This window comes from Microcebus murinus, chromosome 14 (assembly GCF_040939455.1).
Source record: "Microcebus murinus isolate Inina chromosome 14, M.murinus_Inina_mat1.0, whole genome shotgun sequence".
Classification (NCBI taxonomy): Eukaryota; Metazoa; Chordata; class Mammalia; order Primates; family Cheirogaleidae; genus Microcebus; species Microcebus murinus.
The window spans coordinates 43,953,227-43,980,338 of NC_134117.1; the positions used below are offsets into that span (position 1 = coordinate 43,953,227).

At 39.0% G+C, this 27,112-nt stretch overlaps 1 protein-coding gene across 1 annotated transcript in view; it reads right to left on the minus strand.

Moving 5' to 3' along the window:
• Positions 1–27,112, minus strand: part of CCDC6 (coiled-coil domain containing 6) — a 105,260-nt gene that overhangs the window by 34,625 nt on the left and 43,523 nt on the right. Inside the window, exons 2-3 of the mRNA XM_012762811.3 lie at positions 19,799–19,948; positions 2,502–2,630 (exon numbers count right to left, since the gene is read on the minus strand). Of these exons, the coding sequence (XP_012618265.2) occupies positions 2,502–2,630; positions 19,799–19,948 (279 nt within the window). The remainder of the gene's footprint in view (positions 1–2,501; positions 2,631–19,798; positions 19,949–27,112) is intronic.

Consider the following 27,112-nt stretch of genomic DNA (forward strand, 5'->3'; position numbering starts at 1 on the left):
AGACAACTCTAAGAGCCGGCCAGATCATGCCCATGGAAACTCAGAAGAGATTTATTTCTACTCAAGGGAAAAAACAAACATCCTTCCTCAATACTGACTAAAATTATTTATGTTTCAACAAAATACAGAATAAAACCCTCGATGTTTAATCATCCTGGATATACCCAAAACAAAGGGGGGAATTTTTATGATGATGTTATATTTCTCAATTTTAATTAAAACATGGCTTTCTATGTTGGCTCTGAGGTTTATTTCTAGCAGGGGCTTTGAAATGCACATCTGCCACTGTGGCAATCCATTTCTTCACTGTTGAGGTCTGGAATAAGGGTGAAAGTTCACTAAGTAATTAACTTGGTATAGAGAATATACGGCCTGGACTTCATTTTAAAGGGATTCAGATATTGAAGTCTGCAAAGGATCTTAAGATGGTGAGGCAGTTGGTCCACTCTCTCCCAGGGACTACAGGATCAGATGCCTGTCTGACGCTAGGCCACTACCTCCCCCTTGTGGCCACAGCTAAGTCTCCTTTAGGAGCCTATGCACAAATACCAGCGAGAAGGTATTACTACACCCTGTCATTGTGGGTGTAGCCAAGCAAAGTTCTCCCAATACCAACTACAGTGAGGATTTCCCTTGGTCACTTGGTTAACTCTTGATTAACAAGTACCAGTAACAAATACTTGGTGTGTCACAGACTTAAATTAAGAATTCTCGAAGCTTAATTTGAAAAGAACTCAACTTATTGCCTATTCTGAAAATTAAACAGGTAAACTTTGGAACAAAATGTTTTTCAATTGCTGGGGCAGGGCATAAGAGTTGAGGAAGGTGTCCTCCTCTAAACTTAAACGCTGCATTTAAATTTAGATGAATGGTTAGAATAGATTACTCTGGATATATAGAAAACAGTCAACCCTTGAAAACCAAATTTTTAATTTCTTTTACATGGAAGGGATAAAGAAATTTTTTAAGGCCATTGTTCACAGTGTTAGAAAACCCAATAACATTCCCTCCTTTGAGACAAGAATAATACAAATAGCAAAAGTCAGTATTAATTTAAAACAAACTCCAACTCCTCCTCAAACTCCACAGTACCATCACTATTTCATACTCAGGTAAAATGTTGAAACTAGAGCAGTCCTCAGAGTGATGAACCGATCAGCATGGACTAAGATGACAGCAAGGATCCCAAATTTGAGATAAATCAGATAACTCTGCATGAAAGGCTTAGGCAGATTATCATAAGGACAATCAGGATTCAGAATAGAAAGAGCTGGAATATCTTAATCCACTACTGAGTTTTACTTGGAAACCCAGGTAGCAGAACACTATGGTCAGCCTCTTATAACTTATCTTAGGGAAAACAAAATTGCAGGCCACAAAGGTGGGGAGAGAGCATGAGAGAGCACTGAGGCTAGGGAAAATAGGTATTGTAGCCTGACACACCAACTTGGGTGAGTGGTAACGGCTACCCACACAGTTCTGTGTGGTGAAGGAGTATGCAGTCCAGTCCGGACCTCCAAGGCAAGCACTGTGATCACACACCAATGTCTGCCAAGGGGAAAAACAAAGGGATTGTGTACTAATACTTCCCACCTACTGTGCCTTGTTAAATTTGCCAATCCCGATTTTAATCTGTCCTGCTCTGTTTGAGAACTTGGGCCCAGAGAAGTTAATGCAAAGTCATACTACTAACTCATGATTGGCTGACCCAAGATGAGTTACCAAGTCTAGGACGCCATATCAGCATTGACAAGATCAGCTGGGAGAAGACAAGGTTCATGTGAAGTTGCCAATCATTTAAAGAAGAAAAATGTTAACTATTTGTTCTGAAGAACCTTTGAAAGAAAAGTTTTAGCTCCACACCAACAATGTCTCAGGAACTTTCACAGAAACTATCCTGTGGTTGAAAACATTCTTCCCCTTTTGTTTTGCAAAAAGGAACCTGACATTTCCTGCTATAAATCAGAACATCGTAATGTATCTCCTGAAGCTTTATCAATTGTGGTTAAAAAAGAGAGGGAGTGTGTGAGAGAATGATAAGAACTGTGTCAACCTGTGGATACTTCAGAAATGAAGTCCCCACTATTGGGAGAAAAGGCTGAAAAATATTCTTCACTTATATTTCTTAGGGCATCTTAGAGCTTAAAAGACTTAAGGATACCAATAAAGAGATTGTGTAATACTTCCCACCTGTTGTACCTTGTTAAGTTTGCCAACCCTGATTTTAGTCTGTCCTACTCTGTTTACAAATGGAGAACTTGGGCCCAGAGAAGTTAATCAACTTGATTCAAAGTCATGCTAACTAGTGTGTGGCTGATCCAAGATGAGTTACCAGGTCTATGACTCCATGTCTGCATTGACTAGTTGGGAGAAGACCAGGTTCACATGAGGTTGCCAATAATTTAAAGAAGAAAAATGTTAACTGTTTGTTCTAAAGAACCCTGGAAAGAAAAAACAGTAAAGAGAAAAAACAATGTACAGGAAGAACTACAAACGCTTACCTGCTCTAATGTAAGTTGCTTAGAAATGGTATCATTCTCCAGTTTTTTAATTTTCTTCATAAGTTTGTTGACCTGAAATTCCTGCTCCTGTTCGAGATGCTGTTCTAGTTCAGCTTTCTCATGCTGCAACTGGAAAATGAAAAAAACAAATACAGATGTGGAAATCAAGAAACTCAAACTCCACAGAAACACTGGCTTTAAAGGGTGATACTGCTGAGTAAAAGGAACAAAAGTTATGTTACTCATTTCTACTCATATACACAAATGTGTACCTAGTAACATTTTCTCAACTGGTTCTTCTAACTTATAACCAAAAATCACAGGGGAGAGAAAGGAAACTTACTTTTCAACATATACACTTTGGTACCTTTTAAGTTTTATACCATAGGCATATAGATTTATAAATTAAAAACAAATCTCACACCATCAGTTTTTATTAAATGAACTGCAATTTACTCAGATTTGTGTCATGTATGTAGAAAGAGATGTCACAATCACAAAATATTCTTAGTAAACTATTTAGAAAACACTATTTTCCAACGTACAAGTATGCATGTTTTGGCAAAAATCAGTATAATTATCTTCCCATGAAGAGCTCGTACATCACACCTCCTGTATCTTCCCTAAAAACCAAGAGAGAAACTCTTTTATGCAGTCAAAAAGATAAGGCAATGGTGCCTTTACTAAGAGAAAATTTAAAAATGACTTCAACCTTCAAATCCCAAAGGGAGTAAAAGAAATTCAGTGGACACATGACAACCAGGATTTCCATTAATAACCACGCATTATTTCTAACATTCTCAGTTGGGAGTTTTTGTTGATCCATGGCAGGGGCTGGCTCGATGTTTCAGAACCAAGGATAGGCTAAGTGAAACGAATTAAAAAAAAAAAAAATTAAGCACAGAAAGTTTTATTTTGTGCCCTAAGATGACATGGCTCCCTAATTTTACATTCAAAACTTTCTTTGGGCAGACACTGTACACAAGGTTCTTCACATGCATCAATGTGGGCACAATCACCTCCATTTTACAATGGGACAAATGGGACAAAGCAGGTTACCAGACTCAGGCAATATAGCTGGAAAGTGGCAGAATTGGGGACCTGTCCCCTATTCTGAACACCAAACCAGTGTTTCCCCACTAGTATCACTGAGCAAAACCAAGAAAGGTCACCTTCAGACTACTCTACCCTCTAGTGCCTAGCACACCCTGGGCATTTGGAAGGTCAAGTGATTAAATACAAGGAAAAAACTAGCTGTGAGTGCTTGCCCAGGGGATGCTATGTCTCTTTGCAAACCCTCCACTGGGTGCAATGGACAACTGAGAAAGCTCAGCTGGGCCTAATCAACCTCCAAATGGCGACACCTAAGCACATTTGACAAAGTCCATTGCTCTGAAAATGTACTCAATTAAAAAAAAAAGTTTTAAATCTGACATAGTCTTCAAACACTGGAAATGTTGACTAAACAGATGCTGTTTTCCCTCCAACTGTTTTTGATGTGCAAGTCCAAAAGAAAAAAAAAAAAAAAAGCTGGTCAACCTTGCAGGGGACCCAGGAGAAAAGCAGGTGTTAGAAGATGCTTACAGTGACAAGTCTATTTTTAGCTAGTTCTTTAAAACACAAGTTCTGCAAGACCAAGCAGCAATTAAAAAAAAAAAAAAAAAAAACTAAGAAGAATTGAGAGAGAACAAGAGTTCCCAACACTTTAGACACTAAGGACCCCAATGGAACCAATATTACTTATGAGGAAAAAAACAGCAAAGCACATACATCTGAATCCAAGACTTTCACTCAAGAAACATGTGCTCTGTCTTCTATCTGCAGGTGTTATGCTAGTGGTAGGTGAAACCTACATTGTTGAAGACATCATCCCTGCCCTAAAACAGTTTATGAACAGTATGCTTAAATGGTATCTGCTAGTTTTAGAGAAATGATAAAACTGGGTCTTAAAACCTTTAAACCATTTGCATAAAGAATTTTTAATATAGTAGCTGTGTTTTCCTCCAACATGTTTTGAATTGCTACCATTTTTATTTGAAAGAATCACCCTCCTTTTATTTTTTTTTCAAGCATTATACTTGTGCCCTCAGGTAAATAAAAGCAATAAAGGACTCAATTTAACATTGAAAAATCTCTTATCCACTAAGCAGCATTTGTCACAGAATGTTAATCTGAGGAAAGGTAAGACTCTCATTGGCTTGTAGGAAAATATTCATATTTAGACAGATGGTCTAACAGTGTCAGTAGCTGATTAGGTACTTCCTTTAAGATTACAGATTGAACTAGTAATAAAGGCTATAAAAGCTCTCAATGTTAGGAGGCTTTTTCCTCTCAAGAGCTATACCCTAAGGAAAACTCGATGGTAAAGCTGTCATTACCTGAACTCAAGTAAGGTCCCTGGGTTATACTAACCCATTTGGAAAATGACAAGCCATCCTGAGATCTAACTCTGTTTGCTCAAGATTCACAGTTTTCATCATCCCCCAAAAGAGAGAACAGAAACAAACAGCTCTGCTGCCAGCTTTGTCCTGCCACTTCTCAGGTGACATGCAATAGAAGCAGGGCATGGCGTTCCTGAAAGGGACACTAGAAACACAAAATAGGGTTCTTCCTCAGAACCAAGAAACCTGCTAATAAAAAGAGAAATAGAGAGATACAGATATATCCCAATGTTCCCCCCAAATCATGAGATGAGCGTTAAGACAGACCAGGGAGAGGTGGCAAGAAGCAGGGGCAGGGACCTTGAGGAACTAATGAGTTTGCCTTATATAGCCTGCCTGAAAAAAAAAAATCCAGAAACTGTTTTAATCATATACCATGTAAATCCAAGCAACCTGACCCCCAACATGGCTCAAACCAGCACCCTAAGTCTACCCGACTATTTTAAAGCTGTAGCTCATGACACTACAAACACAAAAACCCTAAAGGGAAGCCTGGTGCAGGCTGGCTGGGAAATAAACTCTGGTTTCCCATCTGGTGCCCATCTTCAATACAGGCAAAGGTTTCCAGGCATGATTTTAAATTTCTAGTCAATAGGTCTTAACATACTGCGATATGAGCAATTTTCAATCTTCCAGTAAGGTTTAAAGGTTTTGTTTTTTTTTTTCCAAAGTCATAATTTTCTGTAAATACACTTTATAAAGCCAATCTCAAAGATTCTAGAAGTTTATAATCTTTATTTGTGAAGACATTGTTAACACTAACAAAGAAAAAAAAAATCCTTGTGTACCTGGAATCATATTATGTAACAGATGATCCCCTAGAAGGTCATTTTCAACAGAATCAGAATTATATAAATAAAAGTTGAATTGTTCCTTGTGATTCAGCATGAAAAATATATCAATGTAACTGAAAAAGCCATAAGCAGAGATACAACTATATGCTCAAATATAAACCAGTACAATTTTAAAATTCTAAGTACTAAATCTTATTTTGTTATTTTATTCACTGATGATATATAAAGTCCCAAGGCAAACTACCAGCCCATTAAAAAACACAAATGCAGCATTAAATTGATCTCAAGCAGGCTAGCCTTAAGCATCATTCAATTACCAATAATTGTTGCCCTTGCCCTTATAATTTATGAAGGCTTTCTGGAACCACTTCAATGAACCAGGCCTCTTATATTACATATATTAAAGATTCAAGAATTCTGCACCAAATGACTTTATTCTCAGCAAAATTCTCTCCAGTAGATGCACGTGCAGGTTGGCGGCCGAGCCAGCTCTTCCCCGCAACCCATGGTCAACCCACAGCAAGTCTGCTGTGTGAGTGTGCTGGGCTTGTCATCAAATCAGCTGTCATTGATGATGGAAGCGAGGCTTCTGGCTACTACCCCTAGGACCCAGCTTTCTCGAGGCAACTTGACAATAAACCCAAGACGCCCCCACCTCGGTCCTCACTAGTCAACACTCACATTCCTGTCCGTGTACTACCTGCCCACACAGTCCTGCAACTGACATCCTTGGTTTATGACAACTACCAAGGACCAGAGCTACCTGCACTGGACCAAGCTAAAGGCCACCACAGTAACTACATGAAGTCATTAGATGATCAAAGACAACGATCAGATTGTTAATATGAAACTTTGAGAAAAGTTAAAAAATCTCTCTCAAAACAGTAAGTCTTTCAAGAACCAACTTTTCAACGGTTTTACTGAGCAGCCTGAGTAGAAATTCAGACTCCCACCTCAAACTCAGTACTTCCCCACCAAGTGCCTCTTGGGCCCCCACTTGTTCCCACCTCCTCCCCTGCTGTTACTGGTACCATTATTCTGGGTCACCGCCTCACATCTCAGCAGTTATCAAGCAGGCGAAGTCGGCCTCCATAACAGCTGTCAAACTCACACTCTTCTTTCTGTGCTCCCAGCTCCAGTCTAGGTCGCTCCTTTTATTCTTCTTTACTGGGCTACTGCCAAAGCCTCCTAATGGCTGTCTCCAGGTCCACTGCAGATCATCCCAACAGACAAGCCCTGTTAGCAGTGCCATGCTCAAAACCCTAAAATGGCTCCCTATCACGTGCTCATTAAGTCTAATCTCATTGGTATAACATTCAAGTCCTTCCACAGTCCAGTCTCTAAGGAAGATTCCTGTGCCTGTCCTCATGCTATATTTGCACTCAGTCCAAGTGACAGTCCAAGGTCTGCAAGCATAATGCCTTCAGGGTTCAGGCATCCAGCAAACAAAGAATGGATGGGTCTAAGCAAGGGAGTGACGGTGACTGCAGCTAAGGCAAAGCTCATGTCTTTTTCTAGAGACTCTTTTTCCTTAAAAATAAAATAAAATAAAATAAAACCCACCATGCTGGCTAAACCTCTGTGGAAACCACTCTGGTCCAGAGGTGTACAGGGCACAACTCCTGCTAGTCGTGCCAGACCACTCTTACGGAAACTGCCACTAGCTCTGCCGCCACGCCCTGCCCGTGCTGGGCCTCTGGAAACAGGACCTGAATCCCTGCCGCCAACTTACTGAAACTGGGGGGCGGCTCAAAAGACTTCCGAGGTGCCTTCCCACGGCATACTCCCCCCCACTCCTTTAAGCTGTGACAAAGCACATTGTTGTCTGTGTGCATTTTAATGTCATCTATCTCGTGGCATTTTTTCAAATCTTTTCCATCAGTTACTTCTAAAAGCAGCTAACGCTTCAGGACACTTACTGTGTCTCAAGTACTTCATAGACGTCAACGCCCTTAATTGCCATAACTCTATGGTAGACATTATTATCATCTGTATTTTGCAAAGAATGAAACCACAGCTTAAAGAGGATAGGTGACCTTGCAGGTAAGGGATAAACCTCACCCTTACCCCTGGTTGTGTGCTGCCACCCTAGAGTATGTGGGCAGTCTCTCAATCACCAGACTCGAGGGCTGACTGCGAGCTCTGTGACAAATAGTGACTAGGATTCCACTCCAGAGCATCTAGAAGATGCCTTGTGAATGCAAATGCTGATTGGATAAGTGACGACATCCTCATATCATGTAGAGTGTTTGCCCTAGGTTAAGCCTCAGAATGAGCAAAACAACTAGGCAGGTATAAAAAATACCATTAAGAAGTTGATGGAATTAATAACAAGAGATGAATATGATCATTATGATGTAGAAGTTAAATTACACAGGATGAACCTGTTAAAGAGGCTCTAGTACACTGAATACCAAGGAGGATTTTAATATAGTCCTCTCAGCCAACCATCGTCCAAATCAAGAAATAACCTCACCAGCTCCCCCAAAGTCCTCTAATCACAGAGGGAAGTGGGAATCAATATCCTCATTCTTATAGTATTCCCTTCCTTGTATCTTTTTTCCAAAAAAATTTTTTGCCACCTATATATTTCTAAACAGTTTTGCCTGGTTTTGTATTCTTTCTTATCTGGCTTCAGCTAAATCAACTTATAATTTCATTCACAAGTTACTGAGTCTAACTGTGGTTTGTATTTTTATAGTCTTATAGTATCCCACTGGACGAGTACACCACAATTTATCCTCTCTACCAATGACAGGCATTTGGGTCATTTCTAGTGTTTGATTATCATAATCAATGGCACAAAGAACATTCTTCTACACATCTGGTACACGTGTATATGTAATATGTGGAACTGTTGGGTCAGAGAATGAATGTTTCCATCTTAATTAGATAATGCCAAACTGTTTTCAAATGAGTGTAACGATTTCCATTCTCTACCAGCACTGTCTGTGAATTCATTAGTAGTATCTTGTTGTAGTTTAATTCACCCTTCCTGGCTACTAAGGAGACTGTATACTTTTTTCTTTGTTTACCAGTCATTTGGCTATCCACTACGTGAAAAGTCTAAGTCTTCTTCCATTTTTCCTCTGGGTTGTCTGTTTTTCTTACTGATTTGTATTTCTGTGTTGTAGTCTTACATATGTTGCAAGTCTCTTCTTGAATTCCTGTGACTGATCCTTGCATTCTCCTTACATGATTTCCTTTGATAAGTCTTTGACCCTTTTCTCTGAGCACACCCCCAGACTGACAGCATTAATCCCCATGGCAATACATTTCTAATGACAATACTCCCAAATACATCTAACTCAGACGTGTCTGTTGACAGTCAGACACTCCATTCAACTGCCTATATCTTCTCTCCATTGGGAAGTCTATTTCTTTCTTTCTTTTTTTTTTTTTTTTTTTTTTTTTTTGAGACAGAGTCTTGCTTTGTTGCCCAGGCTAGAGTGAGTGCCATGGCATCAGACTAGCTCACAGCAACCTCAAACTCCTGGGCTCAAGCAATCCTGCTGCCTCAGCCTCCCGAGTAGCTGGGACTACAGGCATGTGCCACCATGCCCGGCTAATTTTTTCTATATATATTAGTTGGCCAATTAATTTCTTTCTATTTATAGTAAAGACAGGGTCTCACTCTTGCTCAGGCTGGTTTCTAACTCCTGACCTCAAGCAATCTGCCCACCTCGGCCTCACCTCCCAGAGTGCTAGGATTACAGGCGTGAGCCACCTCGCCCGGCCTCCATTGGGAAGTCCAGACATTGCAACTCAACTTCTGATCTACCTACTCTGCTAGCTCTCTTTCCCACCTTAAATGATGGTAACTGAATTCTTCTAGTCGTCGAGGCCTAAACCTAAGTCCGCTTTGATCCTCTCTTTTTTCCATACCTACTTCAACTCCATCCATAAATCTTATAGGCTATTTCTTCAGAATATACCCAGAATCCAATAGTCACTATCTTCACTACCACTATCCTGGAATAACCCACTCCATCTCTTGGTATAACTTACAGAATATCCTTCTAACAAGTCTCCTTGCTCCCACCTTCACACCCCACCCCCCAACCCCCGCTCCATAATCTCTTCATGACACAGCAACCAACACAATCATTTTAAAAGTCATGTAAGATCATTTTAATACTCTTGTTCAAACTGCATGCTGACTCCCATGACAGAGTGAAAACCCAAGTCCTGATAGGAGCTCCCAAGGCTCTCAGGGGTCCTCAAACTTTTTAAACAGGGGGCCAGTTCACTGTCCCTCAGACCGTTGGAGAGTGCACACTGGGGGCCCGGGATGAGTCGGCTGCTAAGCAGGACAGGCAGCAGCAGCAAAAACACCTGGCGGGCCGGATAAGTGTCCTAGGCGGGCGGCATGTGGCCCATGGGCCGTAGTTTGAGGACGCCTGCCTGTGTGATCTGCATGCTGGCATCAAGCCCCCAGATCCATCACCTTTCCATTTTACTCCTCTCCATCTTACTACTCTCTCTCCGTGACTCCAAACCAACCACACTGGCCTCTCTGCTACTTCTCCAACATGGTGGGTACAATCCTACCTCAAAGGCCTTACCACTTTTTTATTCCCCCTGGCTACAATACTCTTTCCTCAGAAATCACATGGTTAGTTTCCTCTTCTCCAAGATTTTTTTTTTTTTTTTTTTTTTTTTGAGACAGAGTCTCACTTTGTTGTCCAGGCTAGAGTGAGTGCCGTGGCGTCAGCCTAGCTCACAGCAACCTCAAACTCCTGGGCTCGAGTGATCCTTCTGCCTCAGCCTCCCGAGTAGCTGGGACTACAGGCATGCGCCACTATGCCCGGCTAATTTTTTTTTTATATATATATATCAGTTGGCCAATTAATTTCTTTCTATTTATAGTAGAGACGGGGTCTCGCTCTTGCTCAGGCTGGTTTTGAACTCCTGACCTTGAGCAATCCACCCGCCTCGGCCTCCCAAGAGCTAGGATTACAGGCGTGAGCCACAGCGCCCGGCCTCTTCTCCAAGATTTTGCTAGAATATTACCTCAATGACTAACTTACCTAAAATGTCAACTGCCCCCATACCTTTTATGGCGTTCTATATTTTTCTGTGGCACTTAATCCCCTTCTTAGTTTTTAATGCAATCTTTTATATTTTCACATTTAACTGTTTGTGGCTGGTATATAGAAATAAGATTTTTTCATGTGAAAAAACAATTCTAATTACTTACCTGTAGATTCTTAAGATTTTCCATTTAAACAATCATAAATAAGTGGCAATCTTAGTTCCTTCTTTCAATCCTTGAATCATATCTTTTTGTTTCCTCTCTGCACTGGCTAGGAATCCACAATAAAGATAAATATAGGTGAATGTAGCAGGTACTCTCATTCTTAATTTTAAAGGGAAAGTTGTAAACTTGTCATAATTACACACAATATTTGGGTATGCTTTTTGTAAACACTTTTTTGAAAAAAAATCAGATTTAAGTTCTATTACTGGCTAAGATTTTATTATGAATTGTTACATTTATCAAATCCTTTTTCTCTATTGACAAGATCATGACATTTTTTTATTCAGTGAATGGGGCAAATTTCACTTACTGATTTTTTACTGTTAAACCAACCTTGTATTCCTTGTATAAACCCAACATGATCATGGTGATTTATCTTTTTAATATATTATTGTTGGCTTCATTTTACTTATATTTAGAAATTTTGTTCATGATTAAAATTACTTTATAATTTGAATTTCTTGAACTGTACTTGTTAAGTTTCAGCATCAAGATTATGTTAGCCTTAAAATACAGTGGAGAGCCTTTTTCCCTTTAGAGTTATTTCAAGTTTGAATGTAGAACTTTTAGTTAAGCCATTTGGACCTGGAATTCATTTTCTGTGAAGACTATTGATCACTGATTCAATTTCTTTAATGGTTAGAAGAGTTTTTCTAAGAATTTACTCATATCATCTAAATTTCAAATGTACTGCCATATAGTATTCATATGTTTTTCACCTACCATTTTAATGTCTGCAAGAAAAGTGATGTGTTTTTAGTTTTCTGCCAAAGATTTCAAGCTTGGCTTTTATTTTTATTTCTAAGCATAGTAAGCATGGTTGCTTTGAAGTCTGTGCCCGATAATTCTGATATCTGAAGTATCTGTGAAGTCCATTTCTGTTCTGTGTTTTCTGCTCATTTATATTCACAGAATCTCCTACCTTCATGTGCATGGCTTTGACTGTGGGCTGAATACTGTATTTGAAAATTTATTTGTAGGAGAAACTTGTGGCCTACAATAGTATCTTATTCCAGAAAATTCCTTCTATCAGGCACCATGAGTCTAGGTCTATCTTAATTCAAACATCAAAGCTTTATGTCTCTGATTCACCCAATTGATGCCAAATTGGTTCATTCTTAACCTGAGCATGTATCTCTTCATGATTACAGCTTAAAGTCGGCAGTGACTGATCACTGTTCCCAACTTTGGCCAGCCAATCACTGACTTCTGTAGCCCCAAGTCCACACTACTACCAAAAGCACAATTCAACATCTCAGGAGTTTTTCTGAATGAATTGCAAGTGCCCTTTGAATAAAAGCAGCCGTAGGTGCTCAATTCCTACAATCCTCCAGATCTCTGATCAACAGTTCTTCACCATCATGTTAGTTCTTTGATATTTTTAATAAAAATTTAAAAGCACTCTGTTTAGCCTTTCAGGGCTGTTTGTCTGAATTATCTCAACTGCCATTTTCTAGATGAAAAGCCACATAAAACTTTCGTAAGGGGGAAAAATAATAGGTAAGTCCTTCCAGAAATGAACTATTTTTTATTTTGGTAGCTTGTCATCAGCACTGTCAACATGGAGTCAAGCCCTCCTTTCTGAGCAGATGGCTTCAGGGTAACAACAGGCTTCCAATCTACTTGGAATACCTAAAGAGCTAAGTCTGAGTTTCCAGTAGCATGATGCCACTAAAAGCATTAACACCTGGGAGGCTGAGGCAGGAGGATCACTTGAGCTCAGGAGTTCAAGACCAGCCTGAGCAAGAGCGAGACCCCATCTCTACCAAAAAAAAAAAAAAAAAAGAAAAGAAAAGAAAAGAAAAGAAAAAACGAAAGAATGAAAGAAAGAAAAGAAAAATTAGCCAGGTGGTGGTGCACACCTATAGTCCAAGCTACTTAGGAGGCAGAGGCAGGAAGATTGCTTGAGCCAAGGAGTTTGAGGTTGCAGTGAACCACAACGCCACCACTATACTCTAGTCAGGGTGAGAGAGTGAGACTTGTCTCAAAAAAAAGCACTAACACCTTTCAATAAACCTGGTTAAAAGGAAGATTTTTAAAAAGATACTACATGAGGAAGACTTTAAAAGTCCTTTATATGACAACCAGAATGTCTAGAAAAGAAGGAAAAAAAGAAAAAAAATTAAAAAAATTTTTAAAAATATAAAAGTCCTTTAGACTCTGGAATCAACCTACTGCATTGAAAATCCATTTTATAAAAACCAGCAGTTTCTTCTGAGGTATTCCTCAGAAGTGCTTAGCCCAGAGAATTCATTCTAAGCTGAGACATTAATGAAAATTAAAAGTCTCATCTTCCTTCCTTAGTTCTTAGTTTATAAATAAAGAGGAACCAGAGAGGTAAAGACATTTATCGGCAGGATATAACTCTGTATTTTAAGGTAACTATTGACTATGCTGTCTGTAAATTGTTCGAAAATCAAATGCAAAACACTGCAACATGTACAACTACAAAGTTTTAAAATTATTTCAAAAGAATTTCTAGTGATGGGCAAAGCCTATCTATAGTGGGGAAAAGTAGCCTTCAATAGACAAGATGCACCCTTCAAACTAGAAATATCAACACTGCCCACCTACTCCAGCAAATAAAGCAATCTGTCACCCTCGCTTTGCCTAATTATTTTTATATTTATTTTTCTTCTACCTTAATATTTTCCCCCCCTACCTACATTTTCCTCACATTTTATGTCAGAGAAGTCAGCATGGAAGCTTCTGAGCCTTTACTCTTCCCCTTACCAGTTTTGGGACCCTGAGACAGCACATCAAATCTACACATGCACATGCACACACTTTAAAAGAAACTCAAATTTTAAGACTGAAGAACTACTTCCGGTATAAAGTATTTCCTAATCATAACAAATTTTGTTGCACTGAGATTGTTGGCATGCTACTAAACAGGAGAATTCTGGCTTATACTTTGGCCACTGGTGGCTGCAGAATTTAAAATGCTGTAAAAACAACCCAAAAGCTCTTTGCAGATGTATTGTAGAGGCAATGTGTAAACCCCTCCCTCCGTGAAAAGAAACGATCAGACAAGGCTGAGGTTCAGATAATTTGAAATGAAAACAAGAAAAAATTCTGTTCCAACTGTTTTGAAAGCTATTATATGACAGCAAGTTTCTCTGATCAGTCTTAATAGCACTGAAAAACAAGAAGCCAGGAGGGCGTCAGAGCTAGCCATCTTAATGAAGAATGTATTTCAAGATCTCTTCTCCCCTACCATACAGAGAACCGAGTTTTCATCTAAATGGATGCAATGGTAGCCTCAACCTTGAAGCCTTGAAATTAACAGTGTTTCATATTATCACCTTGACGTGTGATTTTGCTGCCTGCACCAACAATTTAACTGTCGTTTTAGTGGCTTGGGAAACTTCAGGAAAGAAGGCAGCGCTGGATCCTACGTGGTTGCACACACTTGAAGAGAAGGGAACTATGAGTCTACACTCACTCCTGATACCTGCAGATGTGTCATGCTGCTCAGAGACACATCCTTTCTGGGGTGAGGGAAACGTAAGCTCTAAAAGAAAACAAATCCATTAAGATGGCATTGGATGGAGAAATTACTTCTCCAGGATTGAGAGGAGGAGAGTGAAAAGGCAAATGGAGTGACAAGCCTTTTGTCTCGATGAGTAAGCAGAGCCGGGGACTTTCGGAATGCTTCTTCCCAGTTTTATTCCTGTACAAACACAGATGGAAGAATAATTCTGTTGCATGACAGCCCTCTGAACTGCTCAGCTATAAAGCACTTGGTAGTGGTAGCTTCAGCAGTTGTTTTTGCCCACAACTTCCTTCCTATCCTCTATATGTCATCTTTCCATTGATGCTATTAATAGAAAAAACTTCAACTACTTTAGTTCCAGAATGCTTTCTAACCTCAGGGACCAGTCAATCATAATAAAAATAAGCCATGCCACTTAACAAGAGATCCAGAAAACTTTTCTTCAGTATTTCCAATCATTAAGAAGAATATGTCCCTATTAGGATAAGAGTATAGTAATTTTTAGTACAGGTAGAATGGTATTGTTTTCTGAGAACAAGATCTGATTTCAAATGTGAACCAAAAGTACAAGACTATAAACCTATGTTATTTTTAGGTGTGAAATTTCAAAGTTGGATTAGATTGAAGAGATTAAGATATATATAATTCTCAGTATACTTGTTATTCTAGCCTTGTTCTAAGGGCAGGGGAAGTACTCATCAATTTTGGGCAGTGGTATTTGGTAAGAGCGTGAGCTACAACACAGAACAAGTTAACAGGGATCCCCAAAGAGCATGAAGTGAACCTGGTACAACAGGTTTGCACAGAAACAGGCGGGAAAAATTCTCAGTTGCTAAATCCATTATCAATCTCAGCAATGTCAAGTCCTCTAGTTGGCACTGATGAGTGGGTGGTTAACAGTTTAGCCAGAGGAATGAGGAATTAAAGTTTTATGATAGAGGGCGCCAGCAGAGTTTATCATACAAAGACTGACAAGATAGTTCAGCTAATCATAAGAACATTCTGATTATACTAGTTCTTGATGTGGGCAGCCCAGAATCCTCTACCACTTGCAAATGAGCCCGCCCCTGCAGGGGGCTTCAGTGCACTGCTGCCTGAGACGAAAAGATCCAATAGGCAGCTGAGCTCTCAAAGACGCAGAAAGACAAAACAGACATCAGAATTTTTAAATTCCCTTTTTAAGAAATAAGACATTTTCTACTCACAAAAGTAATGCATGTTGCTTTTACAAAATTAGAAGGAAAGAGGCACAAAGAAAATTAACCTGTCAACTCAGCACTCAGGCATAATTACTGCTAATATTTTGGAAAATAGCCTTTTAGACTTTTTTCTAATGTACACACTATACAGCAGGGTCCTCGAATGATGTGGTTTTGTTGTAATGTTGATGAGGAGAAAAAAAAAAAAAGATTCCCAGCAGGGCTACTGTAAGTATGGAGTTAGCATGTTCTCCCCACATCTGTGGGAGCATTCTCTGTATACTCCGGTTTCCTTCCACGTCCTAAACACGTGCACATTAGGTTCACTGGAGTGTCTAAGTGGTCTGGGTCTGAGTGAGTGTGGGTTTGTGTGTGAGCACGCCCTGTGATGGGATGGCCTCCTGCCCAGGGCTGGTTTCCACCTGGTCCCCTGAGCTGCCAGGACAGGCTTGGACCATCCTCAAGCCTGAACTGCAATAACTGGGTAAATAATTATCTTATTTTTAATTAACCTTTCTTAAACATATGTATAGCCCACATATTTCAATGTTTAACATTAGATGGGTTTGGGGTATTTAGAAGTCTGGTGTTTTTGTGTGTGTGTGACCAGAAACATGCTATAGGAACTTAACTCTTATTTGTATTAATTTAGCTTATAGTAAAATTGGTTTCATCCTATGGCACTTTCCTTAAAGTCAGTTTCTAAGAACCTGTTGAGAAAGGTAAGTGAGGACTTACCATAGATCAAATTCTGTTGAAGTGTTTGCTCACAAAACATTTGTTACAGATTTTAATCACAAATAATTACTAAACTACAACCTTTCTTAAAGGCACACCAGAGTAGAATTTAGCTCTAATGCAGGTTTCATGCTGAATTCAGTACTAGAGGGTTCTTTTTAGGACAGTTTCTTGCCAGATAGTCAGTCCTCTAGTCTGGGCTCAGAAAAATGTAGACTTTTCAGAAGAGTTTTCACAAAATATAATTTTGTATCTATTGGACACAAAAGCAAGGGAGAAGAACTGCATGCTCTCTTTTTGTGTATGTTTTCATTTGTTTCAGTGAGATTAACATGTCTGGAGGTGTTTAGGCTATCTCCCAACCTGATCTCCTAAAGGGCAAAGGGATTTCCTCTCATCTACACACTTAAGTAAACTTGATTCCCACAGCAGATAGGAAGGGATGAGTCTCCTCTATAGCAACATTCTCATTTTGTTCTTAGGATCAAAGAATCCCTTTGAAATGCACATGAAAGCATTGTCCAATTACTATCAGAGATAACAGCCAAAGCCCAGTAACAAAACCTAAGCTGTTCTGTAAATAGCCTTTTGGTGGCTTTAGGGTGAAAAATGCTAAACACTTTCATGGTGATCAAGACAATTCACCCATTTGTCTATCAGTGACACCTGCTATATGGTTTCTCTTACAGGCTTTTCCAAACAAGGTCCTGTCCAGGATGGCAAACATCCTAAAAAGCCTTATTAAAGTAATTACATAGTTGGAAAAGTCTATTGGTATCAATTACTCAAAAAAAAAAAAAATCTTCCAGATGGAGAAGTGTATTTCCATGCTGGGGGGTGGGGGGGGGGGCAGAAAATGGCAGCATTCTATGAATGGCTGGTGAAGCTATTAAGAAAGTACATAGAGCCTGGGAGATGAGTTGCATAAGTCAAATAGTCCTTTTTTCCTGCAGCTAGGAGATGCCTCCATCTAACTGGTCAATGGAACTCAGGTTCTTGGGTATTTATATCACAAAATGGACATGGTGTGATACCTGGGGTCAGATCACCTATCACGCCACAGAAAGGACATAGCTCGAGAACTTGCAGGAAATCTCAACCTTACCCTACCTGCTATCTATCTCCTTTCATAAGCCTAAGGACCAGGAGAAGGTAACGGGGCCTATAATGGGTACAGAGTTTCAGTCTGAAAATTTTCTAAAGATGGTTGGATGGTTGCACAACAACGTGAATGTACCTAATCCTGCTGAATTGTACACTCAAATGGTTAAAAGGGTAAATCTTGTGTTATGTATATTTTACTATCACAGTATTTTTTAAAAAGGCTAAAACCAAATTGGGATGAGAGAATGCCTCAGGGACATGCTAACCCATCCGTTTGTCCCAATTCTGCAAGTTCAACAGGCTCACACCTTCATCCTATGCCCTTTGTTTTGGCTCAGGGCAAAATAAGACATAGCCACATGAAGACAAGGGCTATACATTATATACGACTTTTGACAAAAACCTGTTTGTGTTGTTCAGTTTATATACTATTCAATCTCTTTGGAAGGATCCACCTCCCCGTGAAGAAATCTTCTAAATTTTTTAAATGATTTTTTTTCTCCTGACCAAATAAAATTTTTTACATATAAGAATTATGCAAAAACAATCACTATATGCCTCCAAATTGCAGCATTTATAGGACACTCATAGCTTAAATTCTGAGTTCAAGGCTTCTTATACCTAGTGCGTAAATTCCTTTTCTATTGCACATGATTCTCATTTTTCATTCTTTTTCGGTATTTTAAGGGACAATGTCCTTGGAAAGAAGGTGGCCTATGATAAGAGGTCAATTATAAACTACACAACCACTTACATTGGAGATAAATCCTTACAGAGAAAAGAAACATGATCTGGCTCATTTTCGATCACTCTATAATTTACTTTGGTCAAAAACCCCAAATATTATATTATGTAAACTGAAAAAGATTCCTGCATTGTTAAAAATTAGAGCACCTGATTATACATTACACATTAAACTCAAGAAAAACAATCCATAATTGCATCCCTATGGTTCTAGAAGCACCATGCAGAGTAAGTCATCTAATGTTGCCAACGTGAGAGATAGTCAAAGATCAAACTAACCTTCTCCCTCCTTTTTTCTCTAAATCACCATGCAAATGAATAACATTTTGGTGTCAAAATTTTGCTATCAATCTGCTAGACAGTAATGCCCATGTATCTCTATTCTTCACATTTCAACAGCTACCATATAAATCGAATTTTGTGCAAGACTAACAATAATTAGGTAGAAAAATTAGACTAAAAGAAAGATAGGGGTAAAGTTGTCTGGACAACTTTTGATCTTCACACTGAAGTTTTCATACCAAAGTTTCCAATATTCTCTTACAGGATCACCTATGCAGGGAGTTAAGTGAAGAATTCAGGAAGTTTTAAAAAAAAGCCTCAAATATCTTATTACAACCTCCCTAAAATATATACTTCAAATTAATTAATGAAACTGTGAGTGTGATGGTGAATAGAAAATAAATACAAGGGGGTGTTTTCTTTCACAGACAGCTAAGGACAAAATGATAGTATCTTTCCTCTTGTGATAATTTTATACTTGCTCACTATCTTGGACAAGTTGTGTTAAATAACAAAAACTCCCCATCCCATTTATTCATAAATTCATACTAACAAACTATTTATCCTAAACAAATTACTTTGTAACTTTACTAGTAAGCTTTGAAGAGAAAAAAAAGAAGGCAGAGGGAATGAGCTTCTGAACTAGAGAAACCAAACCTTCCTAAAAGTTTTGTGTTTCTATATATTAGGGATTAATGTTAAATTTTAATAGCAATCTTATCTGCTCAGTAACGTATTACTAATCCTTTTGAACATGGGTGATTGTGTAATTTTAACTATCATGGATACATTTTTATTTCCTGAAGACATTTCACTATATTATCTTTTTATTTTATTGCAAAAGATGCACTTACGACTGCCAAAAATCTTTATGTACTCGTTTCAGATTCAACATAAAAGGAGAAAGAAATCTCACATTTGGTGTTAATCCCCATGCTTTCAAAGTGCTACATAATAATATCTCCTATGCTAAGGTCTCATGCTTGCTCATAAGCAATTTCCTAAACTGCTCAGGATACAAAACAGCTTACCTTACCTAAGCAAATGAGCTACGGAGCCACCATCTTGAGTGTCACATGGCTGTCATTCTTACCTGGTATTTTTAATCACCAAAGAACTTTAGCTACAACCTCATCAGCAAATGTTTCAAGCAAAGTGCTCTATCACAGTCATTTTTTTTTTTTTTCCTAGAGAGGCAAACAAGGAAGAAAGATGAGAGAGTAAAAAAAGATAATTTACCTGCATCAATTTTCTGGAGAGCTCATTAGTGAGGAACTCTTCTTCCTTCTCATAATTTACAGCAAGGGTTTCTTTCTCCTTCTGCAGAGCCTGAATTTTCTTGAATAAAGTGTTACTGATGAACTCTTCTTCTTGCTCAGCCCTGGCTTGCTGTTTAAAAATAAATAAATAAAAGAGAACAAAAACACATGGTGAGGAGACAGGAAGTTTACTAATTGAAATATAGTTCTTAATTCCAGACAGGGTGCCCATTTTAATTAGAGCTCTATTTTTAACTGTGAACCCACACCCCCCCAAAGAAATACAAAACAGAGGAACTCGGCAGTGGCCATAAAAGTGAATATTACACAAGCCTCAAAGGGCCTCCCTCTACTATGTATAGTCCCTTTTTCTCTTTGCTGATCCAAAATTGCCTGTTTCGGTTCTTCTTCTTAGAGTGATATTTTGAAGACATTAGCAAAGATCATACTGCAGTTTTTACAAAGCAGTCCCAAATCAATAACCAGAATACTGAAAGGTCCTTCTAACGTAGCCAACAGGTCTGATCCTGGGTGGGTACATACGTACATGGATTCATGATTACTCTCCGCCAGTCACTACATCTCAAAGATTTATAATTAAAATATCTCAGTAATTTTTTTTTTTACACTGGAGCAGAGTTCAACTCACTTAAAAGTAAAATCATGTCACCTCTTTCAGATGTTACTGAATGGGTTTGGATATGCTATTTAAAAAGCAATATAGGCCAGGCACCGTGGCTCATGTCTGTAATCCTAGCACTTTGGGAGGCCGAGGCGAGAGGATCGCTTGAGCTCAGGAGTTCAAGACCAGTCTGAGCAAGGGTGAGACCCCATCTCTACAGAAAATAGAAAAAACTTAGGCAGGCATGGTAGTGTTTGCCTGTAGTCCCAGCTACTTGAGAGGCTGAGGCAGGAGGATCACTTGAGCCCAGGAGTGGAAGGTTGCAGTGAGCTATGATCATGCCACTGCCCTCTTGCCAGGGCAACAGAGCAAGACCCCATTTCATGAATGAATGAATGAATGAGTAAATAAATAGCAATACAGAGACACAGAGACACATTTACATGTTCACTGAATAGTTACTACAAGGAAATACATTAAATGGCTAAAAAGTAGTTATAAGGTAGTGGCAATCTAGGGGGTAAAGGGTAGGGATGGATGAGAGGGGTTTCATTTTTTACATTATTTCCCTACTAAGAATTTTTTGGAGGTGAAGGCAAGAACAGGCATTACTGAATTTAAAAACAGAAGAAAGGAAAGCCAGGCATAATTCAATGGAGATGAAAATATTCTTCTACAAATAACAATCCCCAACCCAAAATGTTTTAATAGACTAAACAGAAAAACCTAACCATCCTTGAAGGAAAACTAATCTTTTCAGAAAGAGCATCCTTGTTTCAAATGGACTCAACTCTATTCAAAGCACTTTTTAAACTACATCATTCTGATGCACTTATCCCAAATAATGCGTTCTTGTTTTATCTGCCAAGTCGAGGGAGGGAGAGCCACATGAATTCCATCACCTGTCATTGATAATATTATAAGAGATCCAGAAGGCAGGAGACAAAAGGGCACCTGCATTAAACAATCACCACTTTTTACAGTATAAAAAAAAAAAAACCAAAAAACTGACAATCACTCCCCAGTCTGGTGGTTTGGATTTCTGCATATTCGCCAGCTTCCCCACATCCATACCCTGATAACATCCAAGGTTTCTCGCAGAGTCCACACTCCCTGCTCTCTGTCACTGTGGCCAAGCAGTTCTGCAAAAGAGAGCCACTTGTAGTACTTAGACTGAAAATCAGAGCTACACAGAAAGTGGAAACTTTGGGAGAAGTTCCAGCATCCAAGTTTCTTAAGACGCCATTCTGGGACAGTCCGGGAGAGCTGAGCAACAAAGAACACATCCCTTGGCTAATAAATTTGTATCATCAGCCAAGAGCACCCAGTGAGCAGTCCCTAGGTCCTCCCATGGTCCCCTTAACACACCTCATATTTCATCAGCACTCCTCAATGCCTTACTCTTTCCACTACGGTCACGGTCATGGAAAACTGCTGAGGATCTGAGCCTCACCTCTTGCTCTAAATCAATCCCCACTTGTCTTCCAAGCTCACAAACTTCAAAAGATTGTGTAGCAAAAGACTGTGTACTAGTGCAATGGGTAGGAATCCAAAGTGTTTATTTAAGACATATTTGACACATACATCCAAACTCGCAATCTGTTTGAGCTACCTGTTTCTCTGATTTTGACTGACAAAGTCCTGTATGATTTGAATTCTGATGATTTTAAGTTATACAACAGAAAAGTTGAAAGGAACTGTAATTCTTTTGAGGGTGATTCTGGACTTTGAAATTAAAAAGGGTGTTTGCCGTAAGTTAATTTCATTATCAAGTCAGACTCATTCATTTGCACCCTGATCACACATTTAGTATTTTAGATGACTGGTAAATTTCATCATAAGCAGTAAAAAAGGAACTAGACTCAGAGGCTATCTCACTTGCCCCCACCCCCATCCCCTTCAGGAGGGGACAAGTTGAAAATAACAGGCTAAGAGTTTATTCCCATGAAAAGTTGAAAATAAACCCTAAGAGTTTATTCATGTAGCTCCCCCACCCCATTTCATCCAACCATTAACTTATAGAGACTACAGATTTCATTCTAATATAAAAAAGAACTGTAAGATACAAAGTAGGTTAGTAGTTAGGGGGTGAGGGCAGGAATGGGGAATGACCATGGCTATAGAGTTTCTTTTTCGGGTGGTGAAAATGTTCTGGAATTAGATAGTGCTAATAGTTTATACAACCTTCTGAATATACTAAAAACTAAACTCTGTACTTTAAAAGGGTGAATTTTATAGTATGTCAATTATGCCTTGATTTTTTTTTTTTTAAAAGACTGATAATTAGAGTCTTTATTTCACAGAGCCCCAGTTTCCTTTGTAGTTCTTCCCAGGGAAAGTAGCAAAATTGAAAAAGGATGGGGATAGGGGGGTTGGGGGGAGGAGATGTTGAAGAGTGCTAGGCCTGTTCTAAAAGTACCTTCCAAAGTAAATAACATGTCACGGGTCTTGGGAGGCTGAGAGGCTTTGGCAAACAAAATTATTCACCAATTTAGAATAGTCACTTATATCTAGGCAAAGCCCATTAATAGAAAATGCCACTCTCAGAACTGCTGAATGACCATGAGAAACTGTTCCGTTGAAGCCTGTTGAAGTCCATCGAGCTTAACAAAGGGTTTACGTGGCCTAACGCAGCTTCTATCAAAGGCCTCCCTCCAGCTAAGTTTTTTTGCTACTCTTTAGTTCTAATTGGGAGTCTGTTATTTCTGCCTCTCGCAGAATCTGAACACCCAGTGAAAACCATCAAGACACGATTTCAGGTTCCCCAAATTTAACACCCCAGCTTCCTCTGTTTCCAGTTGGTACAGATCATCTTAGGAATGAACACATAAATGAGGACAAAAGACAAGATGGTGTAATACAGCCTCAGTGGAAAATGTCTTTAAAAAATCAGATATAGTATACTGCCAGTATGAGTAAAGCTGATTATTAGAAAATGAACCATGCATCACAGAAAAGCATTAACCATCCATTTGATTTCTTTCTCCCTGAAGGTTTCTACCCAGACTATGTGTGGCATCATCTCAATGTTAGTCTTGGTCCTGGCTTTTTTCTTCCCCTAACCCTAATATAGGCTTTATTATTTATGCCATAAACCAAATTACCTTTCCAATTTATTTCCCAAAAAGAAACCAGGAAGAAGCCAGGGAGATAAGGGCCTAAATCTCAAATGAAAATGTGAGCAAAAAAAAAATTAGGAACTTTTTGAAGGCAGAAACCTTTTCTTACAGTTTTGTATGTGTCTGTAGAATTGACGACTGGGAAAATCTGGAGGAAATCGAAGAACCTGTGATTATATTAATATTTTCATGTTCAATATGGCTCTAGTTGCTAGGTTTAGAAACAGAACTTGGTCTGATCACAATCACTTATTAGTGTCTATTATTTAACCCACTGCCCCTCACCCAGCAGGAATCACTCAAATGTCTGTTAATGTGAACATCAGACCATAAAGCACTTTCCCCATCCTACCAAAATTCCAACATAATGGGAAATAAAAAATGAAATTTACCAAGTCTTCTGGGAAAACTAAACACCAACAAATTCTTAGAAAATATTATTTTCTCCTGAGTCACCCCATATTTAGGCAACCACACTCTAAATAGGCAACATTTCTTGTGGACAATGAAAACACAAGTTTGTTCTGACCCACTGATACCATGACCTGGGCACAAATTTGACAGGAGATTCCAGTGTGACTGTGTAGTGTTTCTGTTCTTTTATCAGTGCATTTTAGAGATCAAGGGTGAGTACAGAAAAGAGAATTCAAAAACCCTCCACATTAGTACTCAACTGCTGGTGATAAAATCCAAGTGCCAAAACCAAAATCGTGTAGGATGATGCAACTCATGATCTTTTAAGCATAAGAAAAAGAACAGCTTTCCAAAGCAAGAAATTACAGGCAGCCGTAGGATAAATCAGGACAAAGTTCAAGTGACTATCAAATAACACATTTGCACTAGTTTTTTCAAAAATTACCTTTTAATTGGTTGATGACATTTTAATAACAAAGAATCATAAAACTAAGTTATCCTGAAGTTTTAACCCTGAAGAATCCAGGCAAGCTTTATTTATTCTTTTAACTATTTAAATGTAGGAATCTATTTAAATGTATTATTCTAATTAATTAAATTTATTATTCTGCTGTCTAGTAACTTAAGACACAAAAAATGACCTTAACATCTCAATTGGAAATAGCATCTGAAACCATATTGTTAGGATGGCAGGAACACCCAACACACAACCAGGCAACTGAATAAAACTCTCTTCTTTTTAAACTGTCATTTTCTGTATACCACTGCACATAGCCATTGTTCTGGGAGACAGAGTTTAGCAGAATCCCTGGTGACTGATGACTGGCGACTCACAGGATTAGCTGGAATGTTGTCACACCAATGGGTTTATCAACACAAACCACTGTCCTGCAGAAATCTCTTTAACATCTAAGTACCAGCATGGCAGGAGCGGGTGGCAGGGAACACAAAAGACAAGTCCACTTTTACCTTCATTTCTTCTATTAGAAGAACCAAGGAGAGGATTTCAGGCACATGTCTAAGAATTACAATTCTCCATCTAGTCTGTGGAAGCACTAGACTATTACAGCTTGTACTTCCTCCACATACGGCACACTGGCTTACAACAAAAGCAATTAATAGTTGATCAATTAAGGCATTCATATTATTTATTCCGTTCCAGTATTGCCAGCAAGTCATGAACATAAGCAGGGATCAGAGCAGAATCATTACTGGCAACTGGACTTATGCTGCCTCAGATACTAAGACTTTGTTACACTGTTATAGGGCTGCAGGGCAAGAGAGAAAATGGCACCAAAAGGTGACTTTCTAGACCAGAAGAACTCGGTATATCCAAAAGTTAAAAATGACCCTAACAGTTACCAAGTTTTATCAACCTATGGTGCCTCTCAAACCAGTTTAGTAAAAGACCAAGTAGTCTTCCCCCATACCCATCTGCAGTGGACAGACACATGCCCTTCTGTGCACGTCCCATTGCCCATAACTGGAACACAGCTCTGCATACACCCCTCACCCTGGGAATTCAACAACACCCGACCTGATTGATCTACGCCTGGTTCAAGAAGATGAGTCCACTGGTCAGTTGCTTGACTACTGAGAAATGAGAAATTACTAGAAAAGTTGCTAAATGTTTATGCTGACTTGTGAACTTATCTCTTCATGGGCCAGTGACAGCTGGAGTACCAATCCTCAGGCCACACACTTTGGAGGAGGTTCACATGCACTGTCAGACTCTAGAGTCAGACTGCCTGGTCTATAAGGTGGCTGTGCTGCCTATCTCCAGCTGTGACCCCAGGAGAGTCACGTGACCTCTCCAAGGTGCTGCTTTCTCTTCCGTGAAGTGATAATAATGGCACCTCCCTCTGGGTTGGTTGTGAAGATAAACTGAAATAATTCATATAAAGGGCGTATCATACTGCCTAGCATGAGTAAGCACTCAAAACATACAAATATGGACCAGGTATGGTGGCTCACACCTGTAATCCTAGCACTTTGGGAGGCTTGGGTGGAAGGATTGCTTGAGGTCAGAAGTTCAAGACCAGCCTAAGCAAGAGTGAGATAGAAAATAAAATAGAAAAATTAGCCAGGTGTGGCAGTGCACACCTACAGTCCCAGCTACTCAGGAGGCTGAGGCAGGAGGATCACTTCAGCCTAAGAGTTTGAGGTTGCCATGAGCTATGATGCACTCTAGCCCAAGGAGGCAGAGCGAGATTCTGTCTCAATCAATCAAGTAAGTAAGTAAGTAAGTAAGTAAGTAAGTAAGTAAGTAAGTAAGTAAGTAAATAAGATGGGGAGGGAAGGGAACATGAATAGGAGGATTAATGGGAAAACAATGAAGGCATCTAGAGTCTCCATTTAACTAAAAGGGCAAATGGTCAGAATTATGGTACATCCATGGAAAGAAATATAGTGGCGCTACTAAAAGAATATGGTTTGTATGAAAAATATGCCCAGCAACAAATAGTTAAGTAAAATACTAAAGTTGAAATGTATATATATAGAAGGTAGAAGGATGCTGGGATCCCAAACAAAAATCATACATCAAGAACACAAACCACTGTGAACAAGTTAGCAGAAACAATCTATTTAGGACTCCATGCATATATACTACCGTAGCCTCATGATCTACAAGGCTTCAAATAGCCAAGTTCTCTTAAACTATAACACTTTATTTAAAACATTTAAAAAAACAAAATATAGTGAATAAGCAGCAAGAGACTGACACAAAAGATCAGACAGGTTTAAGAAAATAGAATTTCATGAAATATTAATACATCTTTAAACTCACCTTGGATTTTATATTTCAACAGTAAATCTGACACCACTGAATAGCAAAGCAAATAACCAAAGACAAACCTAAGAATTAATCCAAAATGGGGCACAAAGAAACAAGATGATGGAAAATGAGAAAGATTATCAAAGGACACAAGAAAGAAACTGAAAAGATTTAACTCATATCTAAGTAAAGACAAGACTAAGAAGGAGAGGAAAGAGGAAAAGAGAGGAAAAATATCTTAAGACAATGAGCTGAGAACTTCCCAGAACTAAGGAAAGACAGGAATCTACAGACAGTGCAACATAAAGGACCGAGGGAAATCCATGACTGCACTCGTTAATGAACTATACAACATCAAGACAA